We start from the raw sequence: 26,675 nt of genomic DNA, 5'->3' as shown, positions 1-26,675 counted from the left end.
ATTACAGTTAGATGACACACAAAGTCCATATTTTGCAGCCAAAAGCAAATATGATATGAAACTTTTACATACAGTGTGTAATTTAATCTTCAAGTATTTACAAAACATCATGTATTTACAATGTGTGTGTTAATTGCCACTTCAACACAAATGGGGAAAATAAAACAAAAGAAAATCCACTAAAACCACAGTCATATGAATTCAGTGAATCTGTCGTGGTTACAAATTCTACCAAGTCTTCACTGGTTCAAGATCCAGCTCCAAAGTTGCCAGCTTTCTCTGCAATCTCCAGCGCACTCTTCAGATTCTGATCAAAGAGTTCACACCTGAAAACCAGAGAGTCAAAATTTACATTGAGACGACAAAAGCATTTGGATGTCTGTGAGTTGGACGTTGGACACCCGATATGTAATCCAAATGTACCAAAAAGTACTAAATGCTGATTTTTTTAAGAACTATAAAAACAACATGGTGGAAGGCAACATCATCTTGTTCACCTGATCGGCATTTCCAGAGAATAGAACGGGTTCTTGAGGGCAAAATCTGAATAGATCTCATAAATCTTTCTCAATAGTGCATCGATGCCAGATTGACGAGGGTCTGCCAGCACAATGAACTTTATTCCTGAAAGACACAGATGGAACAAGCAGCAAGAAAGACGTCAGTTTAAAATAGCTATTGTCAAACACAATAAGAAAATGAGGCATGTTGAGAGTTCTTTTTAAAAGGATGTTACTGCGTAGGTGGATTTTTAAAGTTCAGTTCAACTGAATACCGCAGTCTTTGCTTTTTTTTTTCTGACAATGGCTCATGACTGACAGCTAAATGATTGCACTGGTCTTTGTTTCACCTTCAGTAGCGCTCATTCACACCACTAACCTGTCAGCGTCTGGAAGCAGTGGAGCTTGAAGACATCCGTTTCTAGCATCTCAATCCCTGAACTACCAACTTCAGGTGACAGCTGTGAACCAATCGCAAACAGCCTGGGGAAAAACACAAAGATAGGCAGTTTAATGCGTGAGATAGGATTCACTAATACTGATTAATGCCAAAACTAGTGACATGCTTTTACTGTGAAACTAGAAGTAGTTTTACATGGATCCAAGCCCAGTACAGGTTAAGTTGTCTGGTGAAGAGAAGCATGTTATTGACATGTGTGAAATATTTTTCCTCATGTACCATGTGAACAAACAGAAGACAGCAAATACAGCACCGGCTCTGATCACAAATCACTCGCACAATTTCATAAATCCCCCAGAACAATATGAATGAAACTTGCACACGCCTAAAAAAGATGTTGCTTTTTGGATGTCCCCACTCAAAGGTATGAACTGATGTGTAGTTAATACATTGTAATCTAATGTGACTTTAACGTTTATAATGTTCCTCCTCTAGCAATCAAGCCTGTGTCACCAGTTACCATGGAAACAACAAGTCAGAGGTATGTCATAGATCTGTAGTCACTAAGATGGACAGATTTTTAAGATGACCGGCTACAGCAACAAAATTAAGTAACTGGAAAACAAAAGAGGAAACACGATGACGAGCATTTGCAATATGGACTTTTAAAGTTGATGGCAGACAAAAACTTACATTTTATTTAGCTTATGTATGCAGTAAAAGTGAAACACTTTCTCTTGGTATGTGTGTCTCTGTATGTTCTTAAATGCACTTAAAATTATATTATATATTAGATTATGATCTTTATTTTCCTGATATTTAATTTAGCTAATTGGATAATGTGAAGTGCTCCGTTTTATTCTGTGTTGAGATGGTACCAATATTTTGAATATGTCCAACATATTTCTAAGACATTTCTCTTGAATTGTTCTTTCACAAGTGAAAAATAGGCTACATCTAATTATTCCAAGGGACATACATGAAAGGGTCCTTGCCAGAATATACTCTATTTTCTGTGGGCTCCCTGGCAGAACCTCTGCCCCAGAGGCCCTGAGTACAGCTCCTCTGGATGACTAAAGGAACCCCCCACTGTTCAGCTGTGAAACATGGATGTGACTTACGAGTGGAACATCGATGCTAGCATCAGCTTCTCGTTGGAGCTCAGGCGTGCCCGTCCAAAGCGAATAGACACTGGATAATTTGAGGGATCCTTTAAGTATTCAAGGATGTCCTTTCCATCTGCTGTGTTCTTTCCAATCACATCAACTCCATTGATGGACAGTACTGCATGACCCACTAGAAAATGACAACACATGCACTTAGTCTCAGAAAATACAGTTTAAAAGGACAGTGCAACCCCAAATCAAAAATACATATTGTTTCCTCCTACCTGTAGTGATATTCATCCATCTAGATTGTTTTGTTGTGAGTGGCCTAGACCAACTAACTAGATGGGTTGTGGTGCTCAAAACGCCAAAAAATAATTTTGAAAAACTCAAAAGCAGTGTTGCTTTCCAAAAATCATGATCCAATTAATCCACAGACCTTGTTGTGAGCAGTTTCATGTAGAGACTATATTCTTTCTAGCAAACTACACCCACCAACTGTATCACCAAGCAGAAGGTAGCATGCATTTACTCATGGTCAAGACATGACCACTCAGCAGAGGAAGAGCATCATCAATGTTTTCATCCTGAGCTGCCATGACCACAAGCTTCTCATCCAATGGATTAGAGCAGCCTATCTGGGCACTTTCCAACAGCGTCATGACCCTAACCCTTTTTGGGTGAAAACAACCACTCTAATTTGACTGGCAGTCAATGCAAATTCCAAGGCCTTTGCTGTTTTGGTACTATTGAACCAAACTCCATTCTAAAACCAGGTGCTCTAGGGTGGGGCCATATTTTTCACAGTAAAAACTTTAGCTGCACCATCACCAAGACTCTCAACAGACACAGCTGACACACATATCATTTATTCAACAATAGCATTAAGTGACTTGTGATGAAGTGTTTGACACAGACTTGCAGACTGACTGGCTGCTTTTACAGAGTTTGTCTTGTGGCATGGGGCGTGATGTATGGCTGCTCTCATCCATGAGCAGATCCACGCTTCCTTCTGCTCTATGATATAGGCCCAATCCCAATGTCCACCCTCACACACTTTTAGACACATTCTCAGCGAGACTGTGAGAGTCCAGGGCTGTCCCACCATGAAATAGTGAAGTCTATTAGGGCTCTCTCACTGACTTTTTGAGCCCTTTTATACAAACTTTCCATAAGTCTACATCTCTGCAGACTTTGCCTGAGTGAATTACCTACAGTTAGTAGAATTGTGATGACACAAGGTTACCAGGATAACTGAATTATTTAATCAAATTTCTCAGATTTTAAAACATTATACAACACCTTTTCCTAAAACCTCTGACTGCATATTGTATTTAAGTGTTACCTTTTTACATTTTTATATACTTGTCTTGTCATATTTTCATGTTATGTTATTTGTAATCCATTTGTGCCACTCTGATATGTTGCAAAGTATCTCCTTTCCTGTTTCCTAGCCCCTGCACCCTCTTGCACTCAAGCACTCCAGATGACATTAGCTAAAGGGACACTGGGATTGGACCAAAGTTGGTGTCTGGTAGAAAGAAAACAGATCTTACATGAAACTGTTCAAAACGAGTTAATCATAACTTCTGGAAAGACACACAGCTGTTGAGATTTTCAAACGTACTTTTTGAGTACCATGTAGTTCCATCACTCTATCTCTCTACAGTCAATATCGCCAAAACTTAGCTACTCACACCTGAACTATCTAGATGTATAAACATATCTACAAGTAAGACATAAGATATAAAACATGTCATTTTTATTTTGGGGTGAATTGTCCCGTTACAATCATACTTTGAAAAAACAACATCCAACGTAATGGCGAAGAACATCCTAAGGGAATTTCTAACTGTAATGTTTTAATAAGACCACTTTAAATGCTAAATAATTATTAACGTTAGTCTATGAAAAACTGAACAAAGTACTGCAATGTAATTAAGCGTTTGGCATAGATAACAGGTCGAGTTATTACTTTGGCCTCGTTTGTTTAGTTTAACGTCTTGAGTAAGCTTGGACATTCACAGCTAGCTAGGTTAGCTAGTAATGAGCTAACAATATGCAGGAAACCTTACCTCTGATTCCGTCCCGCTGTCCAAATGATACCACCACCTTTTCATCGTGATGCTTAAGCACTAAATCTAAAGGATAACTAAACGTTTTCTCGGCCTCTGCCCGCGGGACATAATTATCATATTGGTAGATTAAACCTCCAGCCTTGTTCACAACATACACACTGAAGATCACCATCTTTGCGACGTCTACCCAGCTGACAAAAGTGTCACATGACCTGAAAGTGTCAAAAGACAGCACAAACCTAAATGAGCTCAAACTTTGTTAGTTTGAGTCTGGTTTAAGTGATTTTTTTCATTTTCATCTTATTATTAATTTCATAACTATCAGTATCACTGTTAAGCCGCAGTTTGGTGGGTCAATAACAGTTGCCAATATAAATGAGAGAGATGAACAACGAAAAACTCAATTTCCCACAAGTCCCTATTCTATTTCCGCATATACGGGTTGTCTAAGGGGCTCTCGCACGGGTGAACTTCCTTTCGCTCCGACATCTTGACGAGGAAACATGGTGAGGACAGTTATTACACGTTTTATCGAAACTAATTTAATATTTCCCACATTTCAGGGACTCATCTCGAGTTCTGATTACTCGGATTGTATGGCGACAGCAACGTGCTTTCCAACGATGTGATAAAAATGCTTAGATAAAGCCAGCAGATGTTAGATTTTACTCATTTAGCGGCTGGCTGGCTAGTTAGCTAGTTCGCTAATTCCACCATGCTTTCATGCTACAGAAAATTAACCGAGCAAAGTTGTCACTCCAGTGAGTTATATGTACATCTATATTGTACAGTTTGAAAACCCTATCATGTGCCCCACTTGTAACAGTAAGGAAAACAGTCATGTTGGTTTTGGTGTTAGATGCGCTTTGTAGACGCAGACAAGGCCATCCCATGCCGGCCAGCCGCGCTAACCTCAGCCTGCTGGCTGTGTCCATCAGCCGGGCATTTTTTGTTAGTCATTACTTTATTACGGAAGCATCCTTATACCTGAAAGTACATTTATGTGACGACGAGTCCCACATGGAGCCCTAGTTTGGTGTAAAGGGTTATAACTTGTTCTGTATTTTCAGCCTCCCAAAACAGACAAGAAGAAGGACACTGGGAAGTCCAAGAAGGACAAGGACCCAGTCAACAAGTCCGGAGGCAAGGCCAAGAAGAAGGTATGTAGAGGCTGATATTTATCCAGAATTGGCCCTTCACATGCGGGGTATTTTTCTGAATAGTAAAATATCTATTGTCATTGCAGAAGTACAAAGAAATGTCTTTGTTCAGTGCTATGACAACAGTTAGCAAGATAAAAAATAAAACAATATATTGAATAACACAACAGTAAAGTAATGAGCAGTTTAAACGAGTGTCCAGTAGAAGTTACTGCAACTTCAGCTGTGCAATGTAGCTGAAAAAATCAGTATAATAAAGATGTAAATGTATATGAAATTTATGATCTGTGCACTGTAGAATACTCCTAATCATTCAGACATTTCTTTGATTCTGAGCAGAAGTGGTCCAAGGGAAAAGTGAGGGACAAGCTCAACAACCTGGTGCTCTTCGATAAGGCTACCTACGACAAGTTGTACAAAGAAGTTCCCAACTACAAACTCATCACCCCCGCTGTTGTGTCTGAGAGGCTGAAGATCCGTGGCTCCTTGGCCAGGAACGCCCTCCAGGAACTGCTTGCCAAAGGTGAATTTTTAGCCATAAACTGGGGCACACTGGATCAGTTGCAATACCTCCTGCACCCAAGTTAAATATATTTATATTTAACTAATTGGAAGATATCTGGACATACTCTTGATCGGCTTGATTTGAGGTGGTGGTTTGCACTTTACTACACATGTTTTTGGTTGCATATGCTCAGTATTTTAGGTAAAATGGGGATATTGCTCTGTAACAGTATTGGTACACTTATTTAGACAAAATAACTTTTAAATCCTTACTCGTCTGTTGAATAAGATACAAATGATTTTACAAGAGAATGCATTTTATACACCCATTAGTATTTTAAATCTTTTGTTGTTCAGGTCTGAACATTCTTCTGGGGAGTCCTGTCAGATTTTACTAAATTGTTGGTCCAGCAAATTTATTCTGGTGAAAAGTTGATATTTTTAGCTAAAGTAGCAGGAAAGTTTTGATTTTTAAGGTAAATTTTTATGACTGTTCCCAGATCCAGGGATATGTCAGTGAGAAGTTGGGCTGAATGTGGGTGTTTTTTTGTTTTTTTAAGTCTCTTTAGTAATTTTATCTGCCAGAATACATGTCTTTTGCATTAGGGGCAGAATTGAAGGTAGTTCCAGCTTTACCTCTACAAAATTGCACCAGTAACAAGTTTTGACATCTGACATCTTGATGCAACATTAAGTTTATCCCATCTGTATAACCCACATTCAAATCATCAGCTGCTTGTTTGCTTTGTCTAACATTTATAAATGTTTATGCCATCCAAATCCATGGCAAAGGGTTTTTGTTGCAGTTCTGTCAGTTGTTTCAAAATGACAGTGATTTGCATGATTAATGTGGAGTGTGACAGCTGCTAACATCACTAAACATAGCGGCAACATTGTTTTGTCATTTCTTTGAAATCATTGAGACTCCTCTTCAAAATATTCCAACTACAAATTGCTAGATGAAAGCAAGCAGTACAACAGTTAATGTTATTTTATCCCTCTGTGTCTCAAGCTGATAGTTTCTATATCTCAATGATGAACTTGTTCCAGTGTCTTTCTATATTTAACCTTCCTCTTCTAACAAAAAAGCATTTGTACTTTCAGTTGAATAATAACTGATGCCAAAATTACCTTGTTAAAATGCAGGAGTTAATTTTGCAGTCACTTCTAAAGATTGTCATGCATTCAATGGCTATAATATCTGTCACCGAAATCAGTCGGTCTTGACACCTTGTCCTCTCACATAGCATAGAAGACGGTTCTGTCAACTCCAACTCTGAAATTAAAACACTTTCACAGTGATATCTGTGGCAGACATCTGCTGGTCAAGTCAGTTGCGGGGCAGAATAAGTGAACATACGAGGTGGCAAATGTGTGCATGAAAAATAAGAATATGCTGACAGAGAAAATGCTCTTGTTTTGTCTTCAGGCATGATCAAGTTGGTGTCCAAACACAGAGCACAGCTGATTTACACACGTAACACCAAGGGTGGAGATGAGGAGGCAGCAGCAGAGAAAGCATAATCAGGTACAACAGCTGGAACTGTACATCTGCATGCTTCTTATATTTTGGTATTCTTTTAAAGCTGCATCCACTAACCCACAGCTTTTTTGTCTTGCAGGTTCTCCTGTTTGTTTCCTTTGAGCTGTTTGTAATGAAAGGTGAATAAAAACTGAAAAGACGAATTCTTGTGTGTAATTTTACTTTTCCAAGTGTCAGTAAATGGTTTATCTAGTTAAGTAATTTATATAAAATGGTACTTTGTTGCAATTTAGCCATAATATCAAAATGACAAACTGCACCTAGACTAAAAGTATAAAAATTAAAGTAAAAAGGTAAAAATTGAGTAAACTAGGGCATCAGACTGAGTTGTAAGGAAGTGCTAATAAAGCATGTGCCATGCAGGAGGCACAATAACTTTGTAGTTCCCACAGTCATCTTGGACATGAGTATTTCTGTGTAAATTTATGCACATGTGCTCAATGTTCACATGGATTTCTTGTGGGTACTCTTGTTCTGCTACATGAGGACTTGTGTCCAGTGTACATAAGGTCTCATGCCTTTGAGAAGGTGGGGTCATATCCTTTTCTAGTGAAGCACTGTGTGTAATGCTCCTAAAGTTGAGATGACTACAAAGAAATGTCCCAATGGGTGCTTAGTCTTGCTTCTCTGCACAAAAACGTTATTGACATTCAGATGCTGAAAACAAAGTTGCAAAACATGCCATAAAACCAAGGGAGGAGGTGCTACTTGGATCTAACAGTGATATAATACAAAGCAGGTGTGAAATGCAAGCCAAAAGGAACAGATTCCTCTTAAAACGAAGTCACATTGCTTCATTAATGTACAAAAGTTAAAAGGGCTTTGTTCTTGTGGCTTAATGATGTGCACTGGTCTTGTTTTAATCATCTTTGCTGTGGTTTTTTGTTTGTTTGGGGGTGGATAAATAAAAGGTTTATAATTTATTAAATAGGTTTTAAACAACATAGAACACATTAGATTATAAGGGCAAGAGTGACCTGTTCTTGTTAAATAGTGAGCAAACAGCCTTCAGCCAGCGATTATACATTCATCAGATATTTAAGATGCAAGCATTTAAACAATGTAGGCATATCGTAAATGGTAGTAAGCCACTTACAAATGATACATTTTATTCTCCAATAAGGCTTCCATCAGATACAAATCTTAGTCATTAGTAAACAGTAACTGCAACTTGCCAAATATTGACCCTACACTGATGTATGAAAACTGTTATTGCTTGTTCATAATTCATATTAAAGATTTATGTTTACAACCTAATTAATATGTCAATTATACATAAGTTGCACATCTAGTCTTATTGTAAAGTGGTACCTGACTCACTTTGACATTGTATGGGCAAATAACATTGAAAGCTTTTCAGGTATTAAACTGCACACTTGGGATGAACTTGCACTGACTCAAGCCTGTGCTGGCTGATGCCTTCACACCTTATGTGTGTTGCATTCATTTATCAGCATCCTTGATAATGAAAGTCCTCAGTTCTGCACCTCCTCAGTGTAACTGGTGTTGTCATCCAGTAAATTCAAAGGGACATCCTGACTCAACTGATCATGTCTTCAGTGTAAAATGGATTATTTCTAACTTGGTGCTGGAGATTAATCATTTACGCTTTCCATTTGTCTGTTGAAACCTACAGGCAGTGAAAGGTTATGAGATATTGATAAGAAATGGCATGAAATGAAGCTGTCTCCACTGTCAGATGTTTGCTTAGGGCATGAAAGACACAGGAGTCTTGTGATGGATGCTGTCAGATGTCCCTTTGTCACTGCACAGCACCACCTCAAGCAGCAACGGCAAAACAAACTGCAGGATGCATGCGCCACTGACAGATGCACCACACATCAGCTCCTCCAGCATCTGCCTGTGAGAACACAAAGACATTATCTGACAGTTTTTCAGCAGAGGTGACTTCTTACTGATATAACTCACTAGTGGCTTCTTAGCAGGCCAACTGTCACATACTGAAGGTTTTGTTGCAGGTTTTTCCATCATCTTAAGAATTCTTTATAAGTGTCAAGTTTTTGGGGTTTGGTGCGTCATAGTCTGGCATAGTGAAGCAAAGAATGAACCTGTTAGCATTTGTTTCTCCACTTTATAAGGTAAAAATGAAAGCTAAATGTCATATGCTGTTTTCTTATAGATACACACTGGTGTGCTCTTGTCGAATAAGCATTGCACCAAAAGATATTTACTAAAACAATTCTCAGTTATCTTGTTAAAGCTGTGAAAACTGAAAGCACAATGATGTTTTCTGTTTTACTCAGAAACCCACCCTGACATGGAGCTCATGTGCTGGTGTTTTCAGTATTTCGTGGGTGACTAGTCCTCTGCACAGGTTGAAGGTGAATGGAGCTAAGCTGGGAATTTTGTGAGGTCACCAGACCCTGTGTGACCGTATTGTCACAATATCCCTCAGTTAGATGAAATTGTCCAACTGCTCCAAAAAGGATGTGATGTCACAGTTCCACAGAGGGTAATAAATATTAAGCAGAGCAATTGCCAGCTGTAAATGACGAGAACGATGCTGCAGGCTGCAAGAAAAACAGGTATAAGTAATGAGATTAATGATGGCTGAATTCCATTTAGCTGCTTCAGTTTCAGGGTCCTGGTATCATGCATGCTGGCTCACTGTCAAACTATGAACTCTTACTGGGACACATGAATGCAACATAGTCATCCTTAATTTCATTAGTTACATGTGCACTTTTCCTGCTGTGACAAGTCACAATTTTTCCACAGCAGACATTTTGGCAGAAGGAAAAAGAACATGTGTTATTAATAACATTACTGATGACTGCATTCCATTTGACCTCAATAAGCATCATTGGTAACACCTGTGTTTATTATTTTATATTAATAAGACTAAGGTAAATTGAAAACTCTGTCGTGCACTGCCTTTAAAGTTAGGCTACATATTGTTAAAAAAATTGGGAAGGTGAAAAGGTAAAAAAAAAAAAAAAAAATCAAAATCCAGCAAGTATAAAAAGAGCAACGCTATTAATCCAAAATTCTCTTTAAGTCTGTATTTGAAAGCTTATATTCTTGAGCACAAGGAGGTGAAAGGCAGACATTTTCTGTCAGACATCTCTTCACAGTGTGCGATGTTACCACACAGCTTCAGGACTCGCTGACCTGTCAAACCATGTCAATCAAGTCATCTTCAGTGGGCGCATTACATGGCCGCTACTGGTGAGGTAGGCGTTTTAAAATCTTATAGTGTCACTTTCTTCAATTAATTTGAGAAGTCCATCAATGAAATAAAAATGAATACATTTGTGTAAGCTTAAATGTTATATAATATACAACAGCATATTGCTGCCACACCAGAAAAAGAAAAATGGATCAATACATTTTTATAATATGAAAATTCTATTGTTGTAACAAGATATTTTTCACATTATAACAATATATTTTCCTGTTTTTGTGACATAAGTTATCATGTTACAACAAGAAAACTTTCATGCTACAACAGTACAATATTTACATTGTTATAACTACAATGTTTGACATTTATATTATTATGTTTATATTGTTATTACATGAAACTTTAGATGTTATAACAATTTATCACATTTTAATGTGAAAAACATCTTGTATATAATAAATTCCTGTTATAACGTGATTCTGATTCTTGTTTTTTCCTGATGTGGCAGCAATCATCATGCTTATACCAATAACATCATGAATCATTTATATTTTATTTATGCTGAAGGATGACCTTGAATTACTGATATTTGTTTACCTGAAGTGAATATATAAAGTTCTGAAATGAGCTGTATTTTGTTATTGAAATCATTTAAAACCATGACTCAAACAATTTCCATTTCAACAACTGCAACCTTCACCCACCCCTCTCCCGTCTATTAATATGCTGTGTTTGCCGCCTGTCTCCCCTGCCACTCTGACTTACTAACTGCCCTCTTCAAGGTCCACCCCGTCCTGCTGACTGTCACCCAGTGGAGCTATCTGAAAGACCAGCTTAACTTTGTGTGGAGAGCCATGACTGAAGTCTCAAATTAGACTGGACTGCATTGAAGCCCTGGGCTGGGCAGTGAAAGTGACTCACACTGGTATGCATGACAAACTGCCTCTGTTCATTATGGATGGTTTTCTGTGTGAGTGTGTGTGAGAGGGAGAGAGAGAGAGAGAGAGCGAGGGGAGAGATTGAACTTGTCCACTGATGGTTAATTCTCCTCCCTCCTCCTCCTCTGTGTTTCTGTCTTTTTCTTTCAGATGCATGCTGGTGATAGTCAGATTGTCTGCAGGAAGGCTAAATGGCACAGGGGGAAGAGTCAGAGTAATGCAGGGGTGTGTGAGCGCCGTCTCGTGGTGATCAGTCAGGGCACTTCCAGAGCTGGATTTATGGCACGCAGCTGTTGAGTGGCTGACAGACGTGTGAGGAGCTCAGGCGCTGCTGCTTCTCAAGCTGCTCGTACCAGCTCGAGCTCTGCTTACTGTAGGAAAGAGGACTGCCGTGCCTCACAACACACACAACGGTGAGTAGTCTGCTTTCTCTTCCAGAAATACCCAGTGTCTCATTGTTTTTTTTTAAATAAAGTCCTGTAATAATCATGTTTAAGTGTTCCATAATATCAACCTTTGACCTACTGTACAATTTCTTAAATGTTTTTCTTTCTTTGTGACTTGTGTTGTCTTGTAGTCTTTACAAAAGTAGTTTTAAGATTGGGCTGTCAGCAGTTTTACCATACATGGCCAGAAATATTGGCACACAAAAATAACTTTGTGAAAGAGCACCTCACTAATGCTTAATGTGTGTGATTATGAGCAGTACTCCAGTATCTTATTGTTTTTCAATAGTTATGCTTATGTAGCATGTGAGAATGTGCCTGTCTGTCTTTCCTGTGCCGCTTTTTTAAATTTAGTTCACAATGCCGTGTCCTATTTTTAGAAGTTAAGGCATCACAGCAGAGTGGAGCCACTTACAACACAGACAGACACAAACTACAGCCCTGTGCTCAGCTTTTCGATTGCTCCTCGCTCCACACATGCCAAGCTGCTCTGAGTATTCCACTGCGAATGTCCTCCAGCTAAACAATTTGAGCTTTCCTAACTCACTCAAACTTTTTGGCATTCGGTCAGGTCAACCCCCGGCTCAGAGGGGAGCCTGGATTCTCAATTACAGCCGGACCCTGTGGATTTTAGTCCGTCCAGCTCGGTCCGGCCCCGTTCATCTCATCCAGAGGTCAGAGATAGAGAGACAGAGCCAGGCAGGGGACATCACTTGTTTAAGGTTAATTGAGAGGGTGCCCTAGGATAAATAGCCCTGCTAACTGTGCTCAACCAAGCTTTCTTCATCTTTAGGAGCAGATTTGGGATGTGTTAGAGGTCCACAAAGCCTTTGAAACTTGTATTTAGCTTTCTCTCCTGTGGTATAGGATCGAAGTTTTAAACTGAGAAACTCATTTAAAACCATGTTTTCTAAGGCATGGATCTGATAGAAAACTATTTTGTCTCTAAGTGTGTATCGTCAGACTATTTCCAACCATAAAGTCTCATAAATTGAGCATTCCTGGCACTTGAGCAGCGAGACTGTTCGGGGGAGTGTTTATTTGGGTTGCTATGGAAAGATCAGTCTGTGGCTGAAGGGCTGGTGGTAACAGTGAAACGAGAGCTAGAAGACGCCTCTAAAGATCCAGCCTCAGAGCTGCTTCCTCCTCCTACTGCTGCTGCAGAAGTACAGAGGCCTCTTAATGCCTTCATTTAATGTAATTAGACTGGGTTAGATCAAATCCATTAACATCATAATGAACAAATCCAAGGCTCTTCATCTTCTCCGCTCATTTGCCCAAAGTGCAGAGTGGGCTGATCAACATGTTAACATGCAAATGATCTGTGGCTTGTAATAGGTATAGTGTGGGGGAATTGGTCAATTTAACAGACACTGATTAATTGTAGTCCTTTTTTAGCCTCAATGGAGAACTCCAACTACATCTATGTTCATGAAACTAGTTGAGTAATGATATATTGTAGTATATACCCTCACTAAAAGTTGCTGTTGCTCTGCAATGTTGCGGAGATTCAATTTGTCATTATGACTCATTATCACAAGTATTATTAATTAAACTCAGTGATATGAGATACAGGCAAAAAAACAGACCAATTCCCTTAACTTCTTATCAACTTTCACTCTCCTCTCTCCTTGGAAATAGCATAAAGTCATTTTTTCCTCCTTTTTCAGGCAACATTCATTTGTTTGCTTTTGAATTAAGGGCTATTAATCATAGCTGGGTTTGTAGGCCTTTTGACAGGGCCTGTGGAGAGGTGGATTTACTCATAGAAATACTCTCAGCCTTTTATGCCAACACGTCTCCTCACTGTGTTTACTGCAAACAGCAAGAAACGAGCGATGGAGACCATAGGCCTTTATTATTGTCTGCTTCTGGACCTTGGAGAGCTCAGACTCCAGCAGCGAGCGTGTGTGCTTTTATTCATTGCCCCTCGCTGTGAGGGCAGAATGATATTTACTTAGCTATTTACAGAAACGCAGCTTATTTGAGTTTGTTCATAGAGTATATCAGCCCTTTTCTGCTTGTTTCATCACATGGGAGTCACCGACTACTGGGATGATGTGACCGGCTGAACATCTGTTTATGTCCAAGAAGAACTACTTTTTGGTTTAAAAAGTGGCTCCTTTAACATGATGGAAAACGCCTTTACTGTGGCAGTAAGACACAACATCTGTCTCGTACGTAAATCAGCCTGGCTACTGTGAGCTTCAGAAAAGACTGCTGAGACAACCTAGAAATGACTTTGTTCAGATAACTTTCCCCATAAAGTTGAGGCTCTAAACAATTGATGAAGATTTGGTTTCTTGCTTTGAGAAAGCTGCAGTCTGTCTTTGTTTCTGCCAGTTTTGGGTTTTTTATTGACTCTTAATAATCTACAACCAACAGCATTTTCTTCAGGCCTTGTCCTCAGTGAAAGCAGCTTTTTCTGCAGCTTGTGTCTGGTTATTAATTCAGATTATTCAACAGAGAGTGACATGGTTCCTCTCTCTGCAGCCCCGTGAGGCTGTGCGGTCCTTGACTCCACTGTGCTCGAACACGCACTTCCGTGTCACTGTGAAATCTGTCCCTGAGGGTCCCCTCTTGTCACTATGTCAGATGGTCCAAATGTGCTGACTGGGGGGCTCGCTGGCAGGTTCTGCAGTCCTGCAGTTGGAGCTCCATCCACCTTCACGTGCCATGAATACAGAAAACTTCTGTGGTTTTGAAATATGCTAACATTCATCTCCTTGTTGTTCTCTGATAGCCTGCCGCTGTGTGTGCTGAAGTACTGCCTCTGTTCTGTAATAAGTACCATTTTCCCTTGCCTTTGCCTTTTTGAAAAACTGCTGGAAAATCAGTCAAGTTTTCCGTTGGTGCAATGAGCTAGATATCCAGTGCACAAGCTTTGGGCTCGGGAATGATACGCACTGTGTGAACAAGGCATAGTACAGAGGTGCAATTAGGTAGTCTGTATATACCCGACTTAGCTTCAAACAAACCATAGTGAATTCAAGAATGTGTGAAAGCTGTTTGTTAGAGAAATCAACCTCACAATGTAATTCAGACAGAAAAAAAATCCACCTCAGACCAAATCAAGAGGAAAGATCTGTTGCTTATCTTTTTTGTCACCGTAAGATATTGATGTATCATTATCTCTGCCAGGCGTAAGTCGGGAGGGGATCGTGTAAATCTCGTGTGTGTGTGTGAGTGAGTGGCTGTGTGTGTGTGCATGTGTGCGTAATCACTGCTACTACAGCTTGTCCACAGCTAATCTCAAATTCTACTGGAACAATCAGCCTGATTTGTTTTGTGCACATTCATGACTGAATGCTGTAATTCAGAATTTTGAAAAACCTTTAACAAATGTAATGGCCAGATGCATTATGTTTTCAGGTCATCTCATTCTTATGAATGCAATACTTAAAAAAATCCCTTGAGGGAATTTCTTCAAATTTGACACAAATGTTCACTTGGACTCAAAGATTAAGTGATTAGCCAAGGTCATGGTGACCTCACTAAACACATTTTTGGCCATAACTCAATATCTAATGGGATAAAATGATGAGGTGATGTTATTTTATATTCATAGGGTCAAAGGTCAGCTTCACTGCGACATCATAATGATCAGCTCTCCATCAGTCTTCTGTACAGTTCATTAAAAATAGTCTCTGAGTGAAGACACGTTTCTCGCACATGTATAGTGAAAACATCAATTTTTCCCCAGAGTACACTGAATACCTCTTCTTAATGCCCTCAAAGTTACATGTCAATAAAGTGGCAAGTTCCATGTTAAATTCCTTCAAAGTCTTCACTACATTATAAACATCTGGATACACATGGATATAAACTGTAACTTCTCTGGTTGGTGGAGACAATTGTGACACACAAATCCTATATTTTAACGTCTCTGTTTAATAAAAAACATTGACAGCTGATTTCTCACTCTTATTAATTGGCCACAAGGGGCCACAAGTGATCAACAACTGTTTCAGTCTGAAGTATTGTCTTAGATGGGGACAACATTCGTGGGTGTCATGTTAATGTTGGCAGAACTTAACAAATCTCTGCTGGTTGCGCCTGGCATTTGTCGTGGCATTGCAGTAGGTGCTCTTCCATCTGTTGCCTGGCGGGGATCTGCAGTCTTTTAGTTGATGTCTGAATTCGTCCTCCAAACCTTCTTAAAGCCTGCATTTGCATCTTTGAAATGAAAAAAAGAAAAGAGACATAGTTTCCTCTTATTATAACTTATTAAATGTAAAGTAACTTAAATGAAAGGAAAAATTTGTCTCGTCTCAAGCTGGCGACCAGTAGTGTGGAGGAAATAACCATAATTACTAAAACTATGCTACTAGTCTTTACTTTACAGACATACTTAAAGCTGCTATAATCAATATTTCTCTGTTAACAAAGCATGAAAGAGGTTGCTTTTAGTGACAAACAAAAAAATATAACCCATCTAATATTTTTGGTTTTCCAACCCACAACATTACAGTTTTGGTTTTACTGCTTTTTTTTTTTTTTAGGTAAAAAGCCATAAAAACTTAGTGTAGACTACCTGCCAGCACTAAACAGCATACAGATACAGTTAGTAACTAGCTGGTGAACATAATTCAGCACTTGTCAGGAGGTGGAGATCAAAATATACTAAATATACTTTATATATTTTACAGCTTGTTTCCAAGTGGCCAAATCACAAAGTCTACCACAGACTTTGTTGCATGACATGAGTAATATCTGTATTAGTGTTTTTCTTTTCCTTCTTAACATCTGTTTCTGTTGCCTGGGTTCCTGTCTTCATGTGTTGTGCCCAGCCAGCAGATGGTGCGTGAACAATATGTCACCACCACCCAGGGCTGCAGCGAGCCCGAGCCGGTGCCCGACCACGTCTACAAGATCGGCATCTATGGCTGGAGGAAGCGCTGCCTCTACCTGTTTGTCCTGCTGCTCATCATCATCCTGGTGGTCAACTTCGCCCTCACCATCTGGATCCTCAGGGTGATGTGGTTCAACACGGTACGCATGACTCACCTTGGCAGTTTATATTTTCAGCTGGGATATTTTTCATTCCCTCCTTTCCCCACTTTCTTCCTTCCATGCTTTTCTTTAAATCCTCAGTTTTATTATGTCAGGGATCAGTGTCACTTCCTAGTATTATTTTTAAGTTTTGATTGTGTATCTATTGCATTGACCCTGTGAATAATAATAATAAATTATAATAAGTTATTATTTTGTGTTTTGAGTAAGTGTTGTGACCACTGTAGGTTTCCCTAACCACTTAAACACTTAGAAATAAGGGTTCCAAAAAGGTTCTTCCAAAGAAGCCTTTTTTGAAGTAAAGGTTTGTAAAGGTTCTTTGTATCATAATACAAAAGGGTTCTAGATAAAACAACTAAAAAAAGGTTCTCAGTAGAAGTGCTTGGATGGGTTCTTGTTAACAACCTTAGAGGGTGGAAAGGTTCTGGATCTCATCTGGAGATCTCATTTGTAGGATGCCATATGGTTCTTTATGGAACCCCTGGAAGACATGAGGATTATACGTGAAACCTTGATAGAATGGATTTTTAGATTCCCTGGTTGGGTTCTAGATGAAAACGTTGGGATATAAAAGTGTTCTTGGTAGAACCCCCTGAGTGGGTTCTTGCTAGCACCCTTAGAAGGTGGAAAGGTTCAAAATAGAAGCCCTACAGAAGGTTCTGGGTGGAACCACTACACCATTGAAGGGCTCTCGGTAGAACCTATCATAGGAGGTTCAGGGTGTAACATTTCACAGGTGGTTCTAGATATAATCTTTTATTTTGGGTTCCAGGTGGTGGAACTCTTGGACAGGGTTCCAAGTGGAACCTTTATGAAAGTTTTACCAGGAACCAAAAAGAGTTCTCCTATGGGCACAGGCTGAAGAACCCTTTATGATTCTTGTTAGCACCCTAATTTGTTAAGAATGCAGAGGAGTAAAGTGAGACGAGGTGTTTGCAATCTGTAAACTCCTATACTGCCTCTAAATCTTACAGACTGGTCCTTTAAGTATACTTGGCTGTCTAAACAGGATAGTTAATGTGTTTGTTATTTCTTGTCAGTTTTTTGTCTCAAGTCCAGATGGCCACTGTGGATTTATGCAGAAGCAAAACAACACACACACACACACACACACACACACACACACACACACACACACACACACACACACACACACACACACATCTGAAGCAACTGGCTGGTTTATTCTCAGATGGTGCAACAAGGAACATTGCTGCTACCAAACCTATGAAACTGGATGATAAAATCAAAATTCCTCACCTCCTAACCTGCCATATTTTAGATTCTTACTTTGCAAATAGCGCCCTTCAGTTGATATAACTACAATTAATTATTTCATCTTACTAGCAGATTATGATTTCCTTGTTAAACAAGCCTTGTGATATATTTCTCTGAGGGCATGTGTGTTTTCATTTTGGTTGTAGGAAGGGATGGGACACCTACAAGTGCACTCAGAGGGGGTCAAGTTAGAGGACGGCGAGTCGGAGTTTCTGTTCCCTGTCTACGCTGAGGAGATCCACTCCAGAGAAGTGAGATAATCAGGAACACACATTTTTCTTGCGTCTCATCCCACATTCTCCCTCTCTCCACTATCCCGCTTTTCCTCCCTTCTGCCTTCTGCTCTCCTCCCTCTTCTGTCTTTGAGACTCATTTTTAAGCTGCTGTTTGCTCAATTTAGTGACAGCCTGGCCATTTTTTCATCTCACCGTTTACTAAACTTGATTGTGAGTTGGATCTGTGCACACTACACGTGCCATTATCATCTAAATCTAACTCCTTGCTGAGCAGTTTTTATCCAGCTGTAGTGAGTGAACTGCATATTTCTGACCGTCCTTTTTTTTGGAAGATGTGTCAGAGCAAACTGGATTTGGCAGTCCCACACAGTGCACGTGGTGGTGCAGAGAGCTCCCCATTAACCTCAGGGATATTTGTGGTGGAAAGTAGTTTATGGCCCGCCTGCCAGCAGCAGATGGGAACACTTTGCTGCAGTTGTTTACATGTTATGGCTTTTCTTGCTCATAGCAGCAATTTTTTTAGCATTCTTTCTTCTTTATGGGCCTCATTAAAAAGGCAATGTATTCCTCATTTATGGATGGACACTAATGTCTTCTATGGATTTATAATGAGATTCTGGATTTAGTGTCCCACCATCTCACCTCCGACATGAAAGTTAGTTTCTTAGATAATCTTTATAATCATCTTTTTTTTTTTTTTTTTTTAGATATGTTCTGTGCTGGGCTCCTTTTGTCAAAAAGAACACCAAATTTTGAAGATGATGAAAAGATAATACCTATTTTACCTATACCTATAATATATTTACATCTAATGTCTGCAAAACACTGGCTAACTAGCTAGCTAATCTACATCAATCATTGGTTAGCTTGCTAGTCAGTGTTTTGCTAACATTAGCTGACTTAAAATGTGACTTTATTGGCTGCTTTTACAGGAAAGGGAGAAAGTTGACAGAGGTTCTCCCAGGTACTGGGTTTGCCCAGCTGTTATTGGAGCACAAAGCAAAAAGGGACAGGGCTTAGGAACGTTCAGTTAACTGCTGTCATATACCCTTTATTTGGGTAAAACTCTGTTTGACCAAAAGTTGTTCACAGTTAATTAGTTAAGTTGGTTTATTAGTTAATCATTTCAACTTAAAACCATTTTTATGCTCACTAGGACTGGTAACATGCTGATTTTCAGCAGGAATAATGTTTGCTATGTTCACCATCTTAGTTGAGATTCATAGCATGCTAACATTTGGTAAAAGTACAACTACAAAGTAAAGCCGAGGCTGATGGGTCATTAGTTTTGCAGGCATTTGGTCATAAACCAGCCCAACAATGGTGCTAAATGAACAAATCAAGAACTCTCCAAAATTATGTTAATCCTGATCTTTAATAGCAGCCCATCTAACACTTGTTGAGGTATTTCACTCAAAGCAAATGTCAAAAATTAAAACTCCAGGTCCAAGATAAACAGAAATGGGGGAGGGAATCGGGTATTTAATATATTTGAGGATAGGTGGAATGATATTTGGGAAAATGAGGCTCACTCTACCAATTCAATATCCTAGCGAGAACACTGCTGGAAGAACATAACACATTTTGTGACTCCAAAATTTCTATTTATACAGGGACAGGATGAATGTTAGAAGCAGTGTGGTAAATCAACGGCTCACCATTTACATATATTTTGGGTCTGCTCTCTGATCCATTCATAATGGCAAGAGATTGCCAAAGAAATGAGGAACACTTTGGGGATAGAAGTTGATTGCTCTTTTGTTACATTATACCTGCAGAAATCCCACACAAACTCGTGGCCCAGAATGAATATCTTTATAAAGGTCTTTTGGTTATGAGGAAGAAAACAGCTGCAGGCAAACCAACTATAAAAGGATGGCTGGATTGCATTTGTCAGTGAAATATGTAGAAATACCAGCCCTCTCTGCCAGTGCTTCACCCAGAAGTGTTTTGGATAAAGTATGAATCCAGTGTTCTTGAAGATTTGGGCATTCACTTGGAATTTTGTCTGAGATTCCAAATGTTGCAGAAAACCTCCGTCCAGCGCATTTTATCCCTTGCTACAGCACAGCACATAGTTTGCATCCCCGTTGTTTAATCTTTTCAAGTATTTCCACAAAGAGCTGGTGACCGACAGGGTGTTGTGTTAGTCTAATTTAGATGGTAAACCCACAAATTACTGTACTAACTGTGTTAACGGTCAGAGGTGATTGAATTCATGGCGCTTTGTGTTTGTTACCTAATTAATTAAAACACTTGGTGTGCTCAGTCTGTATCACCCAAGGCACATGCTATGCCTCATCATGTAAATTAAAAATGAAGCATAATATAGCACATGCTATGACTTTATTAGTGGTCCTTTCAAATGAAAAGTTGGCAGTTTTACAAATGCTTTTTCCTGCTTTGCCTCAGGACTTGGGAGTTGTTGCTGCCCCATCTTGAACTTTGGGAGTGCATAAAACCCAATGCCTCCCTGCAGATGGCACCTATGCTGCCATCCCAAGAGCCACGCTGCAAAAGCAAAGAAAGCAAATTCATGCTTTATATGTTTGTTCAAGTTGTGTAAATTTTGAAACATATTCTTTCACACTCTAAAGTAGATTTTTTTTATTTCTGTGTTTCAAATGTGTATCATTGGGATATCCACAACGTGGTAAAGTGGTATCTTTTCTTTCAGGACACTTCACTTCTTGTGCACTCACCGGAAAATGTGTCCCTTAATGCCCGCAATGAAAACGGTGATGTCACTGGGAGGCTATCTGTGGGTAAGAGCCTGATAGAGGACACATGTACACACAGACACACACATATAGCACCATGCATAACAAAGGATCCCACTGATGTATGAGGGCAATACTAAAGTCATTCATGCACTTGTCCTGCAGCAATTTCTCATCCAACATTAACGGTGACAAGAAGCTATCTTTCCATTTATAATCTCTTAGATTTCCATTTAAAATCCATTAAATGCAACACTTCTCTCTCTGCCATCGCCTCTGGATTGTTCTGTATTACACAGAGGGCCTGGGGCCTGTGGAGGATGATATTTGTGCTTCTTTTATGGCTCACCGACGGCTGCGTTGGGGTATTTTGTCATAATTAAAAGGCCAACAAATGACCCAACTAATTGCCGTGTTCCACAGTGCCATAACGTGTCCTTGATCATTAAGCCATAAAAAGCATAGTCTGCATCCTCTCGGCCCTCTGTGAATAAAAGTGAAATGCTTGTTAGAGAAGATTACACGCTGGTTCACAGTTGTAGGTGTTGAAGTGGGTTAAATATCAAACTGATTGATCTACCTGCATTAGATTTGCCTCTCACTGGGTTGGAAACATTGATGTAGTGAAGGGCAAAGTGAAATAACCTCAGATACATTACCGCTCAGTTTGAGCAGTAATGGGGTTACCCATTCACCTCCTGGATTAATCAACACATTTTTTTCCCGTAGACGGTTGTTCACTCACATTTTTTGCCACTTCCTCACTGTATGTGAGGAGGCTGAGATTTTCACACAATAAAACGTGTATGTGTCTGGTTATATGCTTGAAGCACTGCAGATCTGAAAAGTATAACAGGCAGAGAAAGGTTTGATTTAGATGATTGTAACATTTCCATGTAATATTGCCAAACCCCTTCAGGTATTCTTGCTGTTGTTGTTTTGTCATTGCAGGTCCAAAAGAGGCCCAGGGACACGCTCAAAATCTGCTCATTAACTCCAACGCTAACAACATGCTGTTCACTGCAGATGGCGACCAGGCTGTGATTGGACCAGACAAACTAAGAGTCACAGGTATACTGACGTCTGCCACCTGCCGTTTCTTTGGAAATATTACACACCTCTTGGTGAAACTGTTTTTCAGATTTGGAAAAAGATAATATTGACAACAGATGTGAACTCAACAGGAGCAATTTGGTTTGATGGCAGATTTATGTACTACAATCCAACAGCCAAGGACAAAGACGCATGCAGTCATTTTCGCAATCATTCATGTCATACAGTTGAGTGCATGGACACACCTATCTAAACCAAGCATGCACTGATGCCCTGCAGGTCACTATAGTATCTTCAGTTTTAATCCAACAAAAGAAATATAATACCATCAATATGTCATATTAAATGGCTAAGTATGAATATCAGGCTGAACCATCCTCATTATCTTTTCTGTCTCTCTGTGTCCAGTGTGTGTATTGATGATGTTGTGGGTCACTGACCACACACTGTGGTGGCTGATTAATGTTGAACGGAGTGTCAGCTGATAGCTTCATTATGCCCGGGGTCATTTTGATCCACAGAGAGCAGCGTGCCGCAGCAGAGGAGCTGTTCAGTAAAATCCTTGAAACAGAGCCTCTGTACTCACTGTCAGTTGGGTACATCCACCACAGTTGGATCCACATTATAAACAGTGTGTTGGTGTTTTCAGATCCAGTTTTATCTCTGGTGTCTTCTCTAACCTGCCTTCTCTTCTCTAGCAAGACGCAAAGTGTATTATCTAATAGTTATTTAGATATTTCATTAACATGAGAAGCCTTTTTTAAGTTTATTTATTTATTTCTTAGGGACAATGCATATTAATAAACATTACTGTGACTATACCAGAATTAGCCAAAAGGCTAGTTTTCATTTGTAGCCTGATGAAAGTTGGCTGCCTAAACTCAATGAAAAATTAAGAAACAAGTTTATAACAATAATCACGCATGTTAATTACAGGAGGAAAGCCAAACATGGACATTAGCTGCAACAAAAGCCACTAGTGGCTAGAAAGTTAGTTGGCCTGAACTTTTGCAGTTTAAATCACACAATTAAACAATTTAATCTAAACTAGGGATACGAACTGTTTCACCATAAATACATCACAACCTGCACCTTTTTTTTAAAATTTTTTTTGCTCCTGCCACTCAGGCAGCCTGAGTCTGCCACTGATAAAAACAGAGCAAATTACAGTTCAACAAGACAAAAAAAAAACAAGCGCACACATGCAAGGACAGGATATGGGGAAAATAGAAAGTAGTTATTAGAACAGTGAAAACTGCCATAAGCAAAGACAGTTAAAAGCAAAGATAGACATGTCAACTTGCTGGTGGCACTACAAGTAAAATCAGAGGATCACCAAGTCAGTATTCATCCTCTGGGGACCATGATTATCTGCATAACTTGGTGCTAATATACGTAATAGTTGCTGAGATGTTTCAGTTGGTATAAAAGTGATGGGCCGACCGACATCCCTGCTGCTAGCATGGCTAAGAAGTAAATCTTTTTCCCAAATGTTACAGATTCTAATAGCTAATGCCTCTTTTGTGTAGTTGCAAATTACTGTCAGCCCTTATTTCAGTCTGTTTTAAGTTAACTCACAGAAACCCTGTATTTCACTGATGAACAGATCAGCTCGTTGTCAGAGCATTGTTCCTGTCCCACAACAAATTCAATTCAAAGTCTCTCACTCACATAGCCCTCCATAACCAAGTCCCTTCATAACTCACTGATATACTTCACCACCGCACTCTTTCCCGCAGCCTCTGCTCCTCTAATGCCAACTTCCTGTCTCCACCACTCAGGACTCAGCACTTGGAGCTGTGGTGAACTTTCTACTATTCTGTCCCCTCCCCCTGGAACATGAACAAATTCAAGACTCCACCGATCTGTCCACTTTTCAAAATTCTTTAGAACTCCTTTCAATATGTAATAAATGTTATGTGTTATATTTTTATTTGTTGTTTTTTTCCAATCTCTTTACCCTGGTCAAACTGTCTTTGAGTATCCTTGATTCTTCCTCAGTTCAAGTATGCAAATGTGTGTCTCTTTCTCCATCAGGTCCTGAAGGAGCACTATTCCAGCATTCAGTGGAGACGCCCCTGCTGAGATCTGAGCTTTTCAAAGATCTGAGGTGAGCATTTCAGCTATCTTCTACTGTATGGGTCATATTATTGGATCACACATGAAGACAGAAGTAAGGAAGTAATGCAGGGTAAAGTCCTTGCAGTAACTAAATTTGCTTGAAATCCACTGAAGAAACAAAAACAAAAAAGGTTTACAGAACACTGTAGCCTGTAATTCATTACTGAGGTGTATATTATGTAAAATGAAATAAAACATCTGTTTTTTCATGGAGCAGACAAATAATTCGAATGGTTGCTGCACGTATATAATGCTGATCTGTTTTGCTTTAGGTTGGAGTCTCCTACTCGCTCTCTCAGTATGGATGCACCAAAAGGAGTTCATATGAAAGCGCTGGCTGGCAACATCGAAGCTGCTTCCAACATGGATATTATTCTGCAGTCTAGTATAGGACTGGTAAGAAAAACACTGCTCACTTCCTGAAGTCTGCTACACACCAACTTCTGTTCTGTTTTTTCTTTTGATTGCCAAGGGAATACAGTATGCTTTTCAGCAACACGCTGCTTCACACTCCTATAATCTCTCACAGTCACACCTGGAAGCTTTTCATCCAAAAGAGCCCCAGTTTGACAGTAGCTCTGCTTTTTCCGTTCACTGGACGTTTTTCCTCCAAAATAGCTTACAGATCGCCCTGAGAGAGCTCATTAGACCAGTTCTACTTTAGTTAGCACATTTCTACTTTTCTGTTGTAAAAAATGACATTGCTTGTGGTTGTAAAGGTAAGGTACTGACAGTGAGAGCTGACATAATCTTAGACTATAATATATCTATGGACTTCCAGCAGACTTAATCTGTATTTGTAAACGCAAGGAGTTCTTTATGAATACAAAAAGAGCACAGAGATGCTCATCTGTGAGCTGTAATGAGTTCATTGCCCTTTCAACTTCCAAAACATTTGTTTGGGCGCCGTCAGTCTGTTGTGGTGTAGCGGTTTGCAGTTTCCATGTTACTGTTTTAGATTGAGTTTTAGTGGTTGATTGTGGTTGAATCAGGGCTGAATAATTGTTGTGGTGCAGCTAACTGACTGAACTACATAAAGCGTTTGTATCACAGCCACTTATTTGGCCTTTTTGCGTTCATTCTCAGCTCAGTTATGTGAGCTGCAGACTATAACGCACAATCATCTTACTTTTCTTGCTACAGGCTAGAAAACTGGGGTTAATCCAACTGAACTTGTCTTGTTTAATAGCAAATGTTCTCTGGGTGTTTCTGCCACACACTCTATCTTCCTTACAGGCTGGTGTGTACTGGTTAGGCACTCATCTCCCGCCACACTGAGTGCTTTGATATGTCTTTGCACACAAATTAAGTGGAACGAAAGAAGTTATTTCCTTGTTGATTCAGTGAAACTCTGTTGTTCTCCTTGTATCGTCCTTGCTCTCTATGGCGTCTGTTGTGCAGCTGGTGTTGGATGCTGAGACGGTGCGCATGCCGAGCCTGCCCCTGAGCGAAGGAGGGGTTTCTGGAAATGCTCAGGGTCTCTATGAGGTCTGTGTTTGTCCCAGCGGCAAGCTCTTCCTGTCCAAGGCTGGGGTCACCTCCACTTGCAGTGAGAATCAGGAGTGCTAGAAAGACTCTGAAAAGGTAATTGATTTTTCATCTCTCAGTTGACGCATCTTCTGGGAGGCAACAAGCACAACTGTTTATATCTGAGGTGTTTTTTTATCTTTATACCACAGTGGATCTATGATGATTTCATGTTAAGATCCCACTGGCACTTCGAGGCCTGTAAAAATAGAAATGCCTGCTGGCGTACATGTTGGAAATGTCATGAAATGCATCCTTTTAGTTGCATTTATGACCTTTTAACTATTCAGCTGAAACAAATTGACACTCAGTTCCAAATTTATCTGCATCGGAGCTTTGTGGAGAATTATTTTTACACACACAGTATCATGGCTGGGCAATGAGGAGCTGGTAACAGCTTACATCCTATGCAATATTATTCTTGTGGTGCAATAAATGAAAGTAACACATACCAAGGTCTTAGATTAAATTAAATAAATCTTTCAAATGAGTATTATTTAAGTATTTATTTTGGTTTATGTTTCCCCTTCTGGGTCCAAGCCCTTGGTATGTTGTTTTTGTCTTGTTGTTTAGCATGTTTTTATTTAATTGGAGGAAAAATGTGAGAAATGCTGGGATATATTTTGTCATTGTCATAGTCAGTTCAAAGGCAGATTTTATTTCTGTTTTTCTAAACTCAAATTCAGATTCAACCCTTGGCAACGTATTTGTTTCTTGTTTAGTCCCAACACTTTATAGAATTGAGATTGAAATACCATATCCTTATGGTACCATAAAGTGTTACTAGTGTGGTATCATGTATGTAATTATGTGCTTTTTTTCAGTTTATATGATTAAGTGTGTTTGGCCTGTTTTATTTTTTGCTCTGCATAAGCATGTAATTATACATTAGCAACAAGACACATGG

The 26,675-nt window shown here is 39.5% G+C and overlaps 3 protein-coding genes across 3 annotated transcripts; 2 read left to right on the top strand and 1 right to left on the bottom strand.

Moving 5' to 3' along the window:
• Positions 1-62: 62 nt before the first annotated feature.
• trappc4 (trafficking protein particle complex subunit 4) lies at positions 63-4,290 on the bottom strand. The gene is made up of 5 exons (XM_084717176.1): positions 4,082-4,290; positions 2,022-2,196; positions 880-983; positions 498-624; positions 63-326 (listed from the first exon to the last, which is right to left on the bottom strand). The coding sequence occupies exons 1-5, from the start codon at positions 4,254-4,256 to the stop codon at positions 248-250; spliced, it is 660 nt and encodes a 219-aa protein (XP_084573302.1). The 5' UTR covers positions 4,257-4,290; the 3' UTR covers positions 63-247.
• Positions 4,291-4,485: 195 nt separating this feature from the next.
• Positions 4,486-7,434, top strand: rps25 (ribosomal protein S25). The gene is made up of 5 exons (XM_084717177.1): positions 4,486-4,590; positions 5,155-5,244; positions 5,584-5,767; positions 7,178-7,276; positions 7,371-7,434. The coding sequence occupies exons 1-4, from the start codon at positions 4,588-4,590 to the stop codon at positions 7,270-7,272; spliced, it is 372 nt and encodes a 123-aa protein (XP_084573303.1). The 5' UTR covers positions 4,486-4,587; the 3' UTR covers positions 7,273-7,276; positions 7,371-7,434.
• Positions 7,435-11,216: 3,782 nt separating this feature from the next.
• Positions 11,217-26,300, top strand: sgcg (sarcoglycan, gamma). Its single transcript, XM_084717173.1, has 9 exons — positions 11,217-11,361; positions 11,525-11,787; positions 16,611-16,812; positions 18,258-18,362; positions 21,025-21,112; positions 22,019-22,138; positions 24,158-24,230; positions 24,514-24,637; positions 25,643-26,300. Exons 3-9 carry the CDS (start codon positions 16,618-16,620, stop codon positions 25,808-25,810), a joined length of 873 nt encoding a protein of 290 aa, XP_084573299.1. The 5' UTR covers positions 11,217-11,361; positions 11,525-11,787; positions 16,611-16,617; the 3' UTR covers positions 25,811-26,300.
• Positions 26,301-26,675: the final 375 nt, after the last annotated feature.

Source organism: Lutjanus erythropterus, chromosome 4, assembly GCF_056507025.1.
Source record: "Lutjanus erythropterus isolate fLutEry1 chromosome 4, fLutEry1.hap2, whole genome shotgun sequence".
Taxonomy (NCBI): Eukaryota; Metazoa; Chordata; class Actinopteri; order Lutjaniformes; family Lutjanidae; genus Lutjanus; species Lutjanus erythropterus.
The sequence above is the reverse complement of the archived record's forward strand: the minus strand, read 5'-3'. Positions and strand labels throughout refer to the sequence as shown.

Excerpts from the sequence above, each read along its gene's own strand:
- trappc4 (XM_084717176.1), bottom strand. The coding sequence starts at position 4,256 with ATGGTGATCTTCAGTGTGTATGTTGTGAACAAGGCTGGAGGTTTAATC. Across the intron at positions 2,197-4,081 it reads ACAGCGGGACGGAATCAGAG|TGGGTCATGCAGTACTGTCC; the intron begins GTAAGGTTTCCT and ends GTCATTTTCTAG. Across the intron at positions 984-2,021 it reads CTAGCATCGATGTTCCACTC|GCTGTTTGCGATTGGTTCAC; the intron begins GTAAGTCACATC and ends GTTTTTCCCCAG.
- sgcg (XM_084717173.1), top strand. The coding sequence starts at position 16,618 with ATGGTGCGTGAACAATATGTCACCACCACCCAGGGCTGCAGCGAGCCC. Across the intron at positions 21,113-22,018 it reads CACTGGGAGGCTATCTGTGG|GTCCAAAAGAGGCCCAGGGA; the intron begins GTAAGAGCCTGA and ends TTGTCATTGCAG. Across the intron at positions 24,231-24,513 it reads GAGCTTTTCAAAGATCTGAG|GTTGGAGTCTCCTACTCGCT; the intron begins GTGAGCATTTCA and ends GTTTTGCTTTAG.
- rps25 (XM_084717177.1), top strand. Across the intron at positions 5,245-5,583 it reads GAGGCAAGGCCAAGAAGAAG|AAGTGGTCCAAGGGAAAAGT; the intron begins GTATGTAGAGGC and ends GATTCTGAGCAG. Across the intron at positions 5,768-7,177 it reads CCAGGAACTGCTTGCCAAAG|GCATGATCAAGTTGGTGTCC; the intron begins GTGAATTTTTAG and ends TTTTGTCTTCAG.